We start from the raw sequence: 15031 nt of genomic DNA, 5'->3' as shown, positions 1-15031 counted from the left end.
CACACGAAAAACTAATGTCCTACGCCAACTCATAATTTTTTCAAAAAAAGTAAAGGGCGACACCACTGTACAGCGGGCGAAGCAAACAAACCGCCTAACCAAAAAAAAAAAAATGAAATATGCAACATGGCGTGCCTGCTTGCTGCAACTCTTTTATTTTGTATTAATATTTTTTTCTGCTGTTGCTTTGCATTTTTCACTTCACTTTTTCATTCAGGTGCAAATTCACAATTATTTGTGCATTGTTTTGTTGTTTTGAGTTTTTTTTTTTTTTTATTTGCAAGCCCCCTTGTTTTTGGGACATTTTTTATGGCAACTATTGGAGCGTAAATTTTTATTATTTATTTCTTTCTTCATGTTTTATTGTTATTTTATGCAAATAAATTTCAAAAATTTGTTGTAACCTCTTTTCGTGTAATTTTTATTTTTGTTTTGTATGAATAAACTTTATTTTAAATTTTTGCTTTTTTTATAATTTTGCAATTGCTATTTTAAAACCACTCGTTGCCATTTGAAAACTGGATTTCGCGTTGCAATGTGAAGCCACTTTGCTTTGCTGAAAATCTGATCAAAACATTTTGATGTGAGCGGCATTTCTCTGTTAAATTTTTTTCGTTTTTCCAAATGACTTTCTTTGCATTTTTTGGAAGGTTGTTTGCAGACGGTTGGTTCCGTGGTTGCCTCTACGCGAAAACTGATCTGCGCCAATTTAATTATCAACAATTTACCCGATTACTTACTTAAAAAATAAGGAAATATTTGCGAAATGGAAAGCAAGTTTCCGCAATGGTGGCAAGAGGCTGACGGAAAATACATCGGGTTGGGTGTAATGTTTGCCAAATGAGTTGATCATATGATCCACCAAAGGAGTATAGATAGATGTGTTTTGTGAAAACAACGCACAGTTAACAGTTAATCAGTTTTTTCTATACATAGCTCGATGTTTTTTTTGGTCAAAGCGAACTTTTACAGACTCCAAAAGGTCATGAGAGCAAAAGAGGTAACTATGAGGTTTCTATACTTCTACGGCCTAGGTCAAAAAGAAAAGAGATTGATAACTGTTCCAAAATGTACGAACTGTAAAGAAAGCGCAATACCGGTTTTAATCTGCTATCGCACCAGTTCCTCAGCGTTGGTGTATACCGAAAAAGTTTACGCATTTTGGAAGAGAGATCGATAAATCACTATTTATGTCCGTAAACTCAGCAGTGATGATGAAATTTGTGTACAATATCAAACGTACAATTCCGCTGTGTTCACGAACTTCCCAGTAATTTTTAATTCGCTCAGATATCCCTACCGAATCAACATCAAGAGGGCTAAAGAACGAAAAATTATAGGCAAGATCGAACAACGCCAAGACCAAAATTAAAGACTCTACCTTGTCGGAAGATCAAACCAACAAGCACAAATAAATAAACCTTAGCTGAGGAATTAGCGGCCGCAGAGTCTGAATAGTTAGAGCTGCATATTACCAACCTATAGAACCCGGGTTCGATCACTGGTTCGAGCAACATCTAAATTATCTAAATTGCCCTTCGGCAGGCAATGGCAAACCTTTGAGTTTATTTCTGCCTTGAAAAAAAGTCTCTTAAAAATCATTCCCCGTTCGGAGGATTCGTAAAATTGTAGGCCCCTCCATTTGTGTTAAAACCCCAGGCAGATCCCACAAAAAGGAGGAGAAGCTCGGCCAAACAAAGCAAAAGTGCAATCGCCAAAATATAATTATTTTTATTATTTTTAAAATATATTTAACATAGATTTGTGATTTCGAAAACTATTTCTTTAGAATGACGATAAACCGTGACGAACTGGAGTTGAACTTTTGATTGAGACCGCATTGTGCAACAATACTAGTACTGAAAAAGCTAAACTAACTAGGCTTGGCGCGTCGGCTTTGTAGACTTTGGGGATGGAGTTTCCAAAGGATTAGTCATAGTTTTTGTCACTATTCACAAGAATGCTACCTGCACTAACCATTTCATTGTGGGTAAGCGATGCGTTGGTTTTCAAGAAGTTTGAGCTAACCTTCAGGGAAGTCTTCGGCTATTTGATTGATCGCATCCTTGGTATAACAGTATGATTCGACCCCGGACTATCGTTATCGTCCACCAAACACCCTCTCGCCCTTCCCGAAGTCACACTAAGGGACTTGATCTGTGTCCATCTGCAGTAAACTGAATAAATGATGTTCGCAGCGTGGTATACTTCTTACAGGGGAGTACGCTCAGTTAATGCGCTGAAAGTCTCTCAGACTTGACAAATATCTTTTATACCCGAGTAAGGCTTAGTAGCTTAGGAAGTCGTGCGGAATTCGAAGCGCTACATTCTTGAGTAAGCTTTAGCAAGGTCAGCCTATTGATTAATTCTCGGCACAGGTGAAACAACCTTAAACGTTTTTAGAGAAAGGACATACGCAGTTATTATCGTGAATTAGTCGCAGAACCGATGTCAGACATGTTATTAAAAAAACAATAACCGGACACAGTCATATGACACAAGAGACCACTGTACAGCCTGGCAATATTTAATCAAATCCGTTACTCAACAAGTATCTACTCTTCACTTTACTGGTTTGATTTGTGGAAGCGTTATCTGAACACTTGGCCAGGACCCAATTAGCGCTGAGAGCACCATTTTTATACGCTTTCTCTGGCATCCTTGATTTTATCTGCTTTCATTATTCGTCAGTTTTGTCAAACTACTTAGGTTTGTCGATGAATATATTTATGTTAGTAATGGAGCCTTTGGGGATCTCCATACGATTTTGGAAGAAGAATTTCCGAGGAAGACCCAATTTTGGCTGCATGTTCGCCAAAGGAGCAACGCGCCGTTATCGTGGCTGTTAATCTTTAATTAATATCTTTCTTAATATCTTGTTAATATCTTTTCGCCACCTCTTTGAAGGCTCCTATGTCTTTGGCAAGGTGATAGCGCGACCGTATCTTCCTCGCTGGTTTACAGATTTGAAGGTTGCTCTTCCGTGTATCAGCTACGCGTGCAAATTGTAAATGCAGTTCCCTTTTGATGAGTCTGAGGGAGCATTTCATTGTTGCTACTTTGGATTCATAAAGAGATGATGCGGGCGAGCGGTTTCCAGGCTGTCACTGTAGATACTGATTTTATGTCTGCGTCACCTTCCGTCAATTATCCAGTCTTCCACTTTCAGTATTGCAAAGACTTCCGGTTGAAAGGCCGTTACCAAAGCGAAAAAGCATCTGAAGTTACCGTCCAGATGCTCTAGTACTGTTTTAAGTCTTTGAGCCGTCGGTATAGAAAGTTTTCACCGAGCTTCCCAAGAGAGTATCTGGATCTCTCCATTGTTTCCTTGTAGGAAATCTAACGACGTACTTTCTACGAAAGGTGACTCCAGGTATCAGTTTATCAGTTCTGAACAAATCTCTGTGCCCAGAGCTCCGATCGTCGTGCCACAGACGAAAATAGTGCAGTCGACACATTGTTTTCATTGCCTCCTCCTGAATCGCTAAATCTAGGGGCGGCAAATTCAACAGAACATTAAGGCTCGGTCCTGACATTGTACTCACAGTGCCCGTAATGTCTATGCATACGCTCCTTTATAGCTCAGTGGACTAGTGTGAGACTAGTTCAATTAAACAGAAGAAGCCTGAATTTTGTTAATCTTGTTTTGCTGGTAAATAGCATTAGTTCCCTTTTGTTCGGGTTGTCAACCTCACCACTTTTTATGGCCCAGCTGTGCAGCTCGAACAAAACTCCATCTAGGATTGCGCTAATCGTAAAGGGGGAAAGACTTGATATCGCCAGCCCTACATCATCTGCATCCGCTACTATCTCCACTCCACCTTTGTTGAGATCCAGTAGAATATCGTCCAGTGCAGTGTAGGGATCGAGTAAATGCCTCGATTGTTAGGTTTTTGAAGGCCCCATTCATATCGAGGAAAGTCGCCAACGTGCACTACTTGTTATGATCTTGATATATGTATGAGTGTAGCTTTCGAAATTTGGAATTTTTCAGAAAATACCTTATGTGCAAGTATTACAATATCTTCAATACATTTAAGCTGCATTTTACGGTTGAATTGCCATCGATTGGTAGATTTTAGTTGACCGACAAAAATCTATTAGAAAATGGACCCGTGTAAAGGCACCTTTAGCATACTTATAAGGTTGAATTCTTAAGCTTTCTCGTGACTACTTCTTCCCGGAGACAACTTTAACTCTTCCCCAGCTTTGTGGGATATTAGACAAGCTGATACTATCTTCTTATACCCTTTCTATCCAGAATACCATAGCCTCCGGAAATTTCGGCAGCATTAACGGCATGATAACGTCTGGGTCAGGATTTATCTTAGTAGCTTAGTTCTACTTTCAAGGCAGGTAAGGGAACCAAGATCCAGCGCATATCATGCATCGGCAGCCCCGTTTATTTAGCCTTAACTTAACCCTATGTGTGGCTTTGTGTAGGAAATGGTTTTCAAATTCTATTTTATTTGCCAGTGTTTGAAATAAAAATAATTTGAATTATATACCTTTTGGTATTGCACATTGTTTGATTTTATATAACTGAAAGTGTTGCCGTCAACTTGGTAGTTAGTATATTAACTATTTTTACTTCACCACCAATTGTTACTATAACTACAATTGTAAAATAGTTCAAAGTAATTCAACGCTGCAGGCCAAATGGTACTCAGCACCTTCCGCGCCCATAATTAGCGGTTGACCAGCAATGGATAGAGTGCATGCGAGCGAACACTTGTTGCCGGCCGGTACTTATTAAAACGCTGCCTAGCTATCGGACTGCCTGCCGTCAACACAGGTTTGTGAGAGCGCAGTCAGTTGTAAGCGCTTACATACACCTGCAGTTACGTGTGCGATTATACGAGGGTAATATGAAAAGTCAGTGACTTTTGGAATAAAAGTTATATTTTCCGGCAAAACAGCGTTTTATTTGTCAATATTTTCTCCTTTTAGCTTGATGCATTGAACCCAGGTTTTTCATTCCAAATAATAGGGATTTCAAGATCCTCAAAATAAGCGTTTGTTTCAGTGATGTGCTTTTCACTCGATGCAAATCTCTTACTGCAAAGCTATTTCTTTGGGTTTGGAAACAGCAAAGAGTTGCTGTGGGCTCAAACTGATGAATATGGTGGACGGAGTAGGAGTTCTTAGCACAATTGATGGATTTTCTAATAACACTTTTTTCTCGGCTAAATGTGGTCATTTTTACTTCAAAGTAACATCGAGTCTATTTAAAATCTCCGAACAATATTCGCTGGCAGTCGTTTTGGATTTTTCAAGGTAATCGATGTAAGCCAGCCACACCGCGTGTATCCCATTAATTATTGGCCTACTGACTCACTTTGGCCTTATTTTATGCGCGCTTTTGATAGTTCCTTGGTCTCAGGTGTGATGTGGTGGATCCATATTTCGTCCACTGTTCCGAAACGGCCCAATAATTCATTGGGATTACGTCCAACACTCGTTTGAAGTTGGCACACGGTTACGCTGTTGGTCGAGTGAATGCACCCATCGTGCAGACCGATTATTTACATATGTTTAACGCAGTAAACTACTTCTTAACCATTTAAAGTGATGGTGCAGTATAGTATTTATCAGGTCTTTCCTTGATTTCGGAGATGGTCTTTTACACGTAAAATAATGTTTGGTCAGCATACGATATTTCCTTTTATCAATTTCGTTAAATTTCACGAGGTTCTCTGCTGTCAAACAAACACAAACTATATCGAGCCCTACCTGCCAAAAAACATAAGCGACATTTTCTTAAAATTTTATTTCTGATTGAGAAATGTTCCTAGAGCATACATGTAGATACATTTCTGCATCGAAAATAAATTTCTCGATATGATGCAGCCTAATCAAAATTTTATCGTAGTCTATTATCAGATGGCAGCTGAAGGGAGCGGTGTTGCATTTTAATTCCCTGACTTTTTCAATTGCCCTCGTACATACATATTCACATGTGTTCATATACATTCGTGCATATCTAGATACTTATTCACTTGTTTGTCCGCCTCCGATTTTTTGCATTTTATTTTGCTTTCATTGATGCATTTTCGTGGTTACATATATATGAGTACGTCCACAAGTGAAAAACGCGAAGCGCGCAAACATAAAATAAAAATCGAATTTTACTTTCACTTTTCAATATGGTCTGCAAATATTTTCATTTATTGTCGTGTTGTTTGCACACTGCACAAGGCGGCAGTGAAGCGTTCAGTCGGCTCGTCGTGACGCATGTCATGCCAATAGTTGTTGTAGTGGACATGCATACGCCACATGCCGCCACCAACCGCTTGCCGCCTGCCACCTGTCGCCTACCGCATGCTACTGCGTACCGCATTCCATTTGCCACATACTCTTCGATACATACATACACGGCAAGTCGTCTGCAAGTCAATAGCTTGCTTGCAAGCGTTGTTTTTTCGAATTGTTGCTATTGATGATGGCGCAATGTGAAATCTCTTTTGCATATTTAAGTAGCTGTTTAAGTGACTGCTAATAGGCGTGGCACTGCTAGAGTGTTGGCTTTAAATGGCTGATTTTCTCTGTCTTCATAATGCAGCAACCAAGGTTGAATTGGTTTGAACCTTTGGTAAATACATTTCTTTGTGGTAGCAGCGCAGTAAAATTTGCGCAGGAATGCCATTAAAGCAGTTTTTAAGTTGGTTTAAATACACTTAGGTACATATGTATGTACATATTTGCGCACGCGCGGATGGCATGTACACCTTTACTTAGGTTAGGTCAACTTGCCTGATAAACAAATTCGAAACTTTCTTCGGCTGAGATACTTTTTAAGTGGAAAGGGAGACATCTCTGGTGGGGCAGTGTCGACTTTGGCGCCTAAAGCAGCGATGGGCAGAGAGAGCTTTGACTCTGCACGGGCCTATAATAAACGTTTAGAAAGCTTAAAAGAGCTTTGGCCATGGTAAAGGCGGTGGCCTTCACCGATCTAAAGACTAACAGGGTAATATAGCAACTAACTTGAAAGCTCTTTAATGTCTTTCGAAATACTAGTTCAACGATATGGTAAAGAGGAGGTCTTATTCCTTTTATCTTTTAGCAATAGGTTTTTTAAAAATTAATTAAATTACTTAATTACAAAAAAAACAAATAATTATACTTTTCTTTTTAAAACAATAAAACTAAACTTAAAAAATTTAAAGAAAGCAAAATCAAAATTGAAAATAAATAAAAATTTTAAAAATTAAAAGAAATTAAGATATTCATATTTTTTGTTTTAAAAAAATAAAATCTGAAGAGTTAAAGTAAATAAAATTAATAAAAGTATTCTTTTTAAAACACTAAAATCAGAAATTTAAAAGAAAGAAAGAAAAAATGAAATTAAAGAAGAAAAAAGGTCATAAAAATTGCATAAATGAAATAAAAAAATCTTTTTAATGCAAAATCTAAAAATAAAAAGAAAACTTGATTCAAATAATTAAATTAAAAAGCGTAAAGCAGGTTCCTAACAATTCATTGAAGTAAAAAAAGTATTTTTTTTATTCTTCGACTTCTTTATTTGAGCTAATAGACATTTTATGTGCGCAATAAGAAATACAAGTTTCATAAAAATTTCCTGCGCGTTATTTATTTTCATGTCCAAGGGACGAATAAGTGTAAGCCTGCGAAATGAAGTAGCCTTGGCGCCAGCAAAAAAAAAAGTAAGTAGCCAAAAACTAGGTTATATAAACAGTACATCTGTAACTCCAAGTGATTGATTTATGTACATATGTATGCTTATGCATATTTTAGTGGCAAAAAGTAAAAATTAAAAAATTTAGCACTGACACGATTTTTCTTTTGTATGCCTTTTTGTGTACTCAAATGTTACGCAATTTATGTGGAGCCCAAGCGAACGATCGTTAAAATAAACCTCAATGTTCAATTTGGTGAACGTGAAGAAAGTGAAATGAAGCGTCGCTGAAAGCTGGTTTTCGAAGTCGTGCGACGATTGCAAAACGACAAGTTGTTTACCTGAATTTATTTATTTATGTTTTTTTTCTTTACGTGAAACGATTTAGTGTATGAAAATTTTTAACTTTAGCGAATGGGGTGAAGCTTCGCGTATTGATTAGCGAAGGCACAAATCGTTCAGCAACAGTCAAATGGCAAGCGAAATACTGTGTATGTTTTGAGTAATTTCCAGTTGTGAATAAATAATATTCTTAGAAGTAATTACCAAATATGTATGCGAAACGCAATGTTTAAAAATTTGTTTTCCTAACTCCATTGAATAAATCCCTTTTTTGCTTGGTTTGCATATTTTTATTTTTCCCACGAAAAGGTACCTCATTCGCAATCGAAATAATGATGTCACACACTATATGAATTTTTTCACACACACACACACACACACATATATCAAGAAATTTTTTAAGTACACACGCACTCACCTTGTACATCTTCTCATCACTGCCAGTGCAGTCTTGCAGCATAGCCGCTGCGGCCGCACCCACTGCTGCCTTCGTAACCTCGGTAATCTTCAGTTGTTGTTCTTCGCCTTCATTCGCGCTATGGTTATTGTGATTGTGCTCTACAAGTTGCTTCTCCTGTTGTTGTTGCTCTTGTTGTTGCTTTTGTTCGTGCGTATTATGCGTCACATCCATTTTATCGTCTTCATCCATGTTAATATCGCTTAAATCCAACAAAGCGCCGCTCTTATGTACAACACTTTTATTGTTGTTGTTGCCGTCGCGTTCTGTGGTCACAAAATTGTGGTATTGATAGTTCAATGGTACATCGTCATTCTCCGCCGATATGCTATCGCCCACAGATCGACCCTCGCCATGATAGTAAAAATGTTGTGGGTATGGTGTTGATGACGAATCTTCGTCGCTTTTAAGTGTCGCCTCGCTGTTGTTGTTGTTGACTTCTGATTTTGTTGTGGTTGTGATTTCAGTGGTCGTGTGATCATCTACGTGCATATGATTGTCAGTGTGTTGGTGCTGTAGCTGTCCTTCGACGATCGGCACCACAACTGGTTCTTTAATCGCGCTTGATGGTGGCGTTGTTGTCACAACAGGCGCTTCTTCGGCTCTATGCTGCTCGACTTCGACTATATTCATTGCACGTCCACGTTCTTCATTTGTTGTATTTGTTGTAGTGATCATTGCAATTGCTGGTACTACAACAGCCAAATTATCTTCTGCGTTTGCTTCGACTTTCTTTGCCACTTCGCCGCCTTTCTGCGTTGTCGTCTCTAAATGCGACTCTGTCGAACTATTCAAGTCCTCCGCGATTAGTTTGAAATCTTCCTGTTCGGCCAAACGATCGTGCTGCTCGGAGAGTATGTGCGCGTGGTAGGGATCCTCTTCATGCCGCGCTGCTGGCTCTCCCATCGCCGCTGTTGTATCTCTTTCGTTTTCTTTCATTGCTGCCGCCATCATGGCGGCCATCATCGATTCGTCGCTATTGCTGGCAGTAATCAGCGTTGCCGGATGCCGAAAATTGTTCAAATCTTTATCATCCTCTTCAAATTCGTGTGAGATCTGGTTGATCAGCACCTCAGCGGGTGTGTGCACGATCTTCTCCCCGCCATGTGTGTCATTCACACCCTCCGCATGCGCATTGCTCTCCAAAAAAGGAGTGTCGAGTGGTTTGCTTGGTTCCTTGCTCTCAGCGAAAATGTCATTTGCGGTCGAGGAGATCACATGCTCCGTCGAGTGTTCTTCGTGGGCATTGTGCTCGTGCATGTGATCGAGGTGCGCTACATCGTCGGCGTGCTCATGCGTATGATCGTGATCGTGCTCGTGCTCGTGTCCATGATGTCCATGTATATGCTGTATGTGATCCGCGTCGTAGGGTGTTAAGTGCATATGCGGCGGATTGTGATTGTGCTCTGCTTTGTCCACCTCGATAATGTGTTGGGCATGCTCGGCCAATACATGCGGCAGTATAACGTCTTCCTTTGTGCCTGGTGTTGCACTTGTTGTTGTAGTTGTAATCGTTTGATGCGTCTCAACGTCCGCATCAGGCGGCGCAATATGTTCTTTTGCCTGTCGCTCGCTGCTGTACTCGCTTGTGGGCGTAGTTGTTGGTTCAGTTGTAATAATTGGCTCTATTGTTGTTATTGGCATTACTAATGGTGGCGCAGGCGCACTATTGTTGGTGATGGCAGTACTGGGTGCAGCGCTGTCACCGTGTTGCGTCGTCTCAGCTGCGCGCAAGGATGCTTCTGTTGTAGTTGTCGATGAGGAGATGGTTGATGGATCTGTAGAAATAAAATGAGTTATTGATGAGTAAGTTGTTGCTGCAGGAAATCAATATCTTAAAGATCTATTGCTGCAACTTGGGAAAGATTGCTAAAATCTTCACAACTAAACACACGCAGCCGACTATGTAAAGATAGATTTATATGTGAGCTGGTCTACGGAAAGGGGGCTTAGGTGTCAAAAAATCAATTTTCACTTTTTGGTTGATTCGGATGGAAGATGAGATGATTTTTCACGTGGTGAAAAGCAGAAAATCCTAACTTGCTTAGAAGTGNATTCCGACCAACAACAACACTTACTGGAGCAACAACAACACTTACTGGACGTCCGGCGCGGAGAACAATTAACGAGATAATGAGAAACTGACGAAACGAGTTGCTTACTTTTAACAGCTTTTTCACAGAAAACTAGTTTTCGCACGTAAGCTCCCTTTTCGTAGATCAGGTCACATATTACTTTTTGCACTGTTTGGAGAAATATGTATAGACAGCCGCAAATAAAACTTTCATCTCGTGCCGATCGATCGAATCGATAAATATATCGACAAATACATCTATCAATAACAATATCGATTATTATAGCGATAACAAAACCTACAAACACATATATCTACAAAAATATCGGTTTATATCGATAAATAAATCATTAACAATATCGATTATTACATCAATAACAATATCGATTAATATATCAATAAATACATATACAAATATAATATCGATACATATACCGATAAAAATATCGATAAATATATCATTGACAATATCGAATATTACATCGATAACAAAATCGATAGATATATTAATGACAATATCGAATATTACATCGATAACAATATCGATGCTTTTATTGATAATCCTAAGAACTCCAAAATCGGTAGATTTATCGATAACAGGATCGATAAATATAACGGAAATTCCGAAATAGTCGCTATAATCTTGAAATGGCCCCGAGAGTCCCGAAATGGTCTTGGGAATCTTGATTTAGCCGCGATAATCCAGAAATGGCTCCCAAATTGAGGTGAGGTGAGTTAAGGTGTGATGCGTTTAGGTGAGAATAGGCGTGATTAAACTATGGTGAGTCAAAGTGTTAGGGTGTGGTAGGATCTGGGTGGTGAGTTAAGGTGTGGTGAGTTTCAGTGTCTCAATCTATATCCCTTTCTAGGGACAGTAGTCGGAAGCTTTAGATTTAATTAAAGAGGAAGGTTCTACCACTTTTTGTTTTTGTGCTAGAGCTTCTCAAATATTGCAAAAACACGATTTTTGACACTTTGTCCTCGTTATCCATAAAATCTGGAGCTTATGGAAATTTTATACTTACAGATTTGTAATCAGCACGAAAAAGTCTATCAAAAACGGCTTCAACATTTGTCGCATCAGAATCAGTGTAAGCTTTCTAAAAACTCAACAACAAAAAAATTAATTTGGTGGAAATTTTTTACAACATTTAAAATTTTTCTGGTGATTTTGTTTTTGCTTTGGGGGAACCCTAATATTTTTTTAGTATGTAACATTTATTAACAGAAACTCCAAAATCGATTTTCTTCAAAATTGCTACTTTCTCTACACTCTGAGCTAAAAAAATGTATACGTATAAACAAAAAATAATAACGATCGGGCTCAACTGGTCTCTTATAAGTTTTAACAGCTTTGATAAATAAAATAAATAAGTGAAATCGTATACAAAATGAAGGCTCGGAAATATTTTGGTAGTAAATTTCACTTTTGCACCACTGTGTGGCGACGGTTTACTCCAGCGGTTTTGATCAGTGATACGGGATAATAATTGAAAATATTTTTACTGTGATTTTTTTATAATTTGTTTGACTCAAGTATGTATTTTCTTTGATTTGATATTGATAACAAAGAAAAATTTGAAAAATAAAGAAAAATTATAGCTTGCCATTTTGGGATCTTACATACCTAGCTCTCCAACTTCAAATAGTCTTAAAAAAATGGTAACCAACTTTTTCAAATCCTTTGGTACTTTTTCACCATTTGACCAGCTTAGACGAATGCAGGTGGTCCGATGCCCATCGAACGTTTCAAAATTTGTTGCACTGTGAAATTATGCGAATTAAGTTTCACTATCGTAGTGTGGCCAAAGAGCTTTCTTTTTTTGCACATCCAGAGTAGAAATTGAACCCTTGACTCCGTACTGCTATATCATGCACAAACACATTTTGCCACGCCTAGGTGGCATACATAACTAACTCGAAATTGTTTATATAATAAATTTTTGAAAATAGAAATAAATTAATTGCTCTCGAGTTAAAATTGCATATTAAAAGTAGAATTTAATTTTTAGCTAATTTTAACGCATCATAAAAACATACAACATTTAATTACTACTGGTTGTTAATTGTACGCTTATAAAATAAAATAAAAGTTGTCTAATCACAAAATCAAAATAATTATAATCAACTACCTGCAAGAGACTTATGTGAGCGTGAATGCTTAAGTACATGACGAAGTCCATGTGTATATATGTATTGTATTCGCGCTACAGTGAAACCTCGATATAACGAAGTTGAAGTAGTTTAACAAATATTCTTTATATACATGTATGTATATTTATAGAATACCAAAACCTTTGGCTAGAGGCTTTTGAGTCGTTTGTTTTCTAGGGACCTTTTCTAACGGGACCCTATATGTATGGAACAGCTTTGTATGGAAAATTTTTCAAGAACGAGGTTTTTTATGGAACTTAGCAAATGTGTTTTTATAAAGAATAGTTATTTTAGCAAAGTTCGTTATATCGCGGTTTCACTGTATATGCACATTTGCTTGTAAGCATTTATGTTCAAATACATTAAAAATAAATATATGTTTGGAACGTGCTTCTAACACATCCGCTGAGTGGGCACGACATAAGCACGGGTGAAAAACGCAAGCGCAAATAAAAGCATATCATTGCTAATAAATATGCAGTATGTGCAAACGCAAGTAGAAGCAACAGGCACGCAACATTTTAACAAGTTTTGCCATTTTTATTTGGTCTTTTAATGTTTATTATTTTTTTTATAAAAGTATGGCTTACTGTCTAACAAAAACCAAGTAAAAAAAAATCAAAATTTTTATAAGATTTATAAAAAGTTTCACGAATTTCGACAAATATTCATTAAAACTTCAAACATTTTATTCATAGTTTAAAAAACATTTTAGATATAAAGTTTTGTATACCATTAATTTTTTGTTGTGTAAGTTTGAAGTGTTTTTAAAAAACCGAAAATTGTTGGCAATTTTTTTTTTGTTGACTGTGTTAAAATTTTTTTTCCATATAAAATATTTTCGACATTTTTTTATGAGAAAATTAGCAACACCTGCGACAAAAAAATTTCCAAACGTCAACAGTGAGCACTAGCTATCTCAAACTTGCACTTTATTGTGCTTAAATTTAATGGGCTATAAAACTGCACGCTAACAAGAGTTTTAATAAATTTAGTTAAAAAGCTAGAAATTTTGATGGAACTTTTTCGAATTGTCCTACTTTTTGTACAGATGTAGTTTAGGTTTTACGTGGGTAGCTTCCGCAGTATGCAGTCCAAGCTCCACGGAGCCCCTAAAGCTCAACGGATCAATTCAATGCGATGATCAACGCCCCTAAATGCAAGCATCTCGGTACCAATTGGCAGTGCGGAATGGACACACTAACCACCTTGTTAGGGTTCGAGGCCTATCTAAACTTCTGCCGTGCTATGGGTCCGGCACCCGGTTGCAATGCAACTCCACATCGAGTCAACACGACTCTCCCCGCATTTGGGTTTAAACCACAGCCACCCCGAAACTCCCCGAAGGGCCATCCGCAACGAGCAGATTGGAGTAAACTCCGTGGGCAAAACTGCTCCCCGTGGTACCAGAATTAAGTCTCCGGTCAGACTTCGTAGCCGTAGCTACTACCAGTTGAGTTACCATTCAACTCTGGACTAGTGGCCATCCCCACCCATGAATTTACCCCTCAACTGTTTGCACGCCTTCTTCGCCTAAACACCTCTCGTGCAAATACCCCCAAACTTTCAACATGCTGACTCGAAGAGAGAGCATTGTCAAAAATAAACCGTCCGTCAGTCCATCTAATACCCATCCCAGTTAAATCCCTAATGTCAGAGTACATCGGACATTCACAAACAACGTGACCGGCATCCTCACTTTGCGCACCACATGCACAACCTTCGGAATCGTGAAGATTCCGACTATGCAAATACGCGTTGAATGGCCCATGTCCGGTCAGAAGAAAACCCAGACTCAGACAAAATCTGAAATCCGGATTTTCACGGACAAAATTATTGTAAATATACATATGTATATAAATATGTATGTAACTGCACCACGTGCTATGTGAAGCCATTGATATTAAATGGCAAGAAAAATAGTAAACAAAATATTGAAACAAAACTAGATATGTTTGTTTTTATTAGTATGAAAATAAATATCATAGTCATGTCAATCGTTCTGAGAAAGCGCCATAAAAAGTTAAGCAATGCAAAACTAAATAAAAGAAAATAAATAAGAGATAGGAATTATTATTATATACACATTTTCTTTAATTAATTCACTTTTTTTTGTTTATACACATTTTATAAACTTCACTTTGCTTACATCGCTGATAAGTGTATACCTATTAATTCTAAAATCCTTTAAGCTTTCTAGCATAAGTACAAAAATACTCTTTACGTGACTGATGTGATGCGCGATAGGGAAATCAAAAGGTAGTCGCTTGAATAGAATTTGAAACAAGTATTTTTTAAGCAAAAAACACTTCAATTCAATTCTTCAATTCTCATATAAAAAAAAGAATTATCGAAATCGGTATACAAA

The 15031-nt window shown here is 37.8% G+C and overlaps 1 protein-coding gene across 1 annotated transcript in view; it reads right to left on the bottom strand.

Annotated features, from left to right (window-relative positions):
* Positions 1–8396: 8396 nt before the first annotated feature.
* LOC108375570 (putative epidermal cell surface receptor) overlaps positions 8397–15031 on the bottom strand; it is a gene marked incomplete at its 3' end in the record, with an annotated part of 11527 nt that continues 4892 nt past the window's right edge. Inside the window, exon 2 of the mRNA XM_017631712.1 lies at positions 8397–10213. Coding sequence (XP_017487201.1) covers positions 8397–10079 — 1683 coding nt within the window. The remainder of the gene's footprint in view (positions 10214–15031) is intronic.

Source organism: Rhagoletis zephyria, unplaced genomic scaffold (genome assembly GCF_001687245.7).
Source record: "Rhagoletis zephyria isolate East Lansing unplaced genomic scaffold, Rhagoletis_zephyria_1.1 Rzeph_scaffold_09133, whole genome shotgun sequence".
Classification (NCBI taxonomy): Eukaryota; Metazoa; Arthropoda; class Insecta; order Diptera; family Tephritidae; genus Rhagoletis; species Rhagoletis zephyria.
The sequence above is the reverse complement of the archived record's forward strand: the minus strand, read 5'-3'. Positions and strand labels throughout refer to the sequence as shown.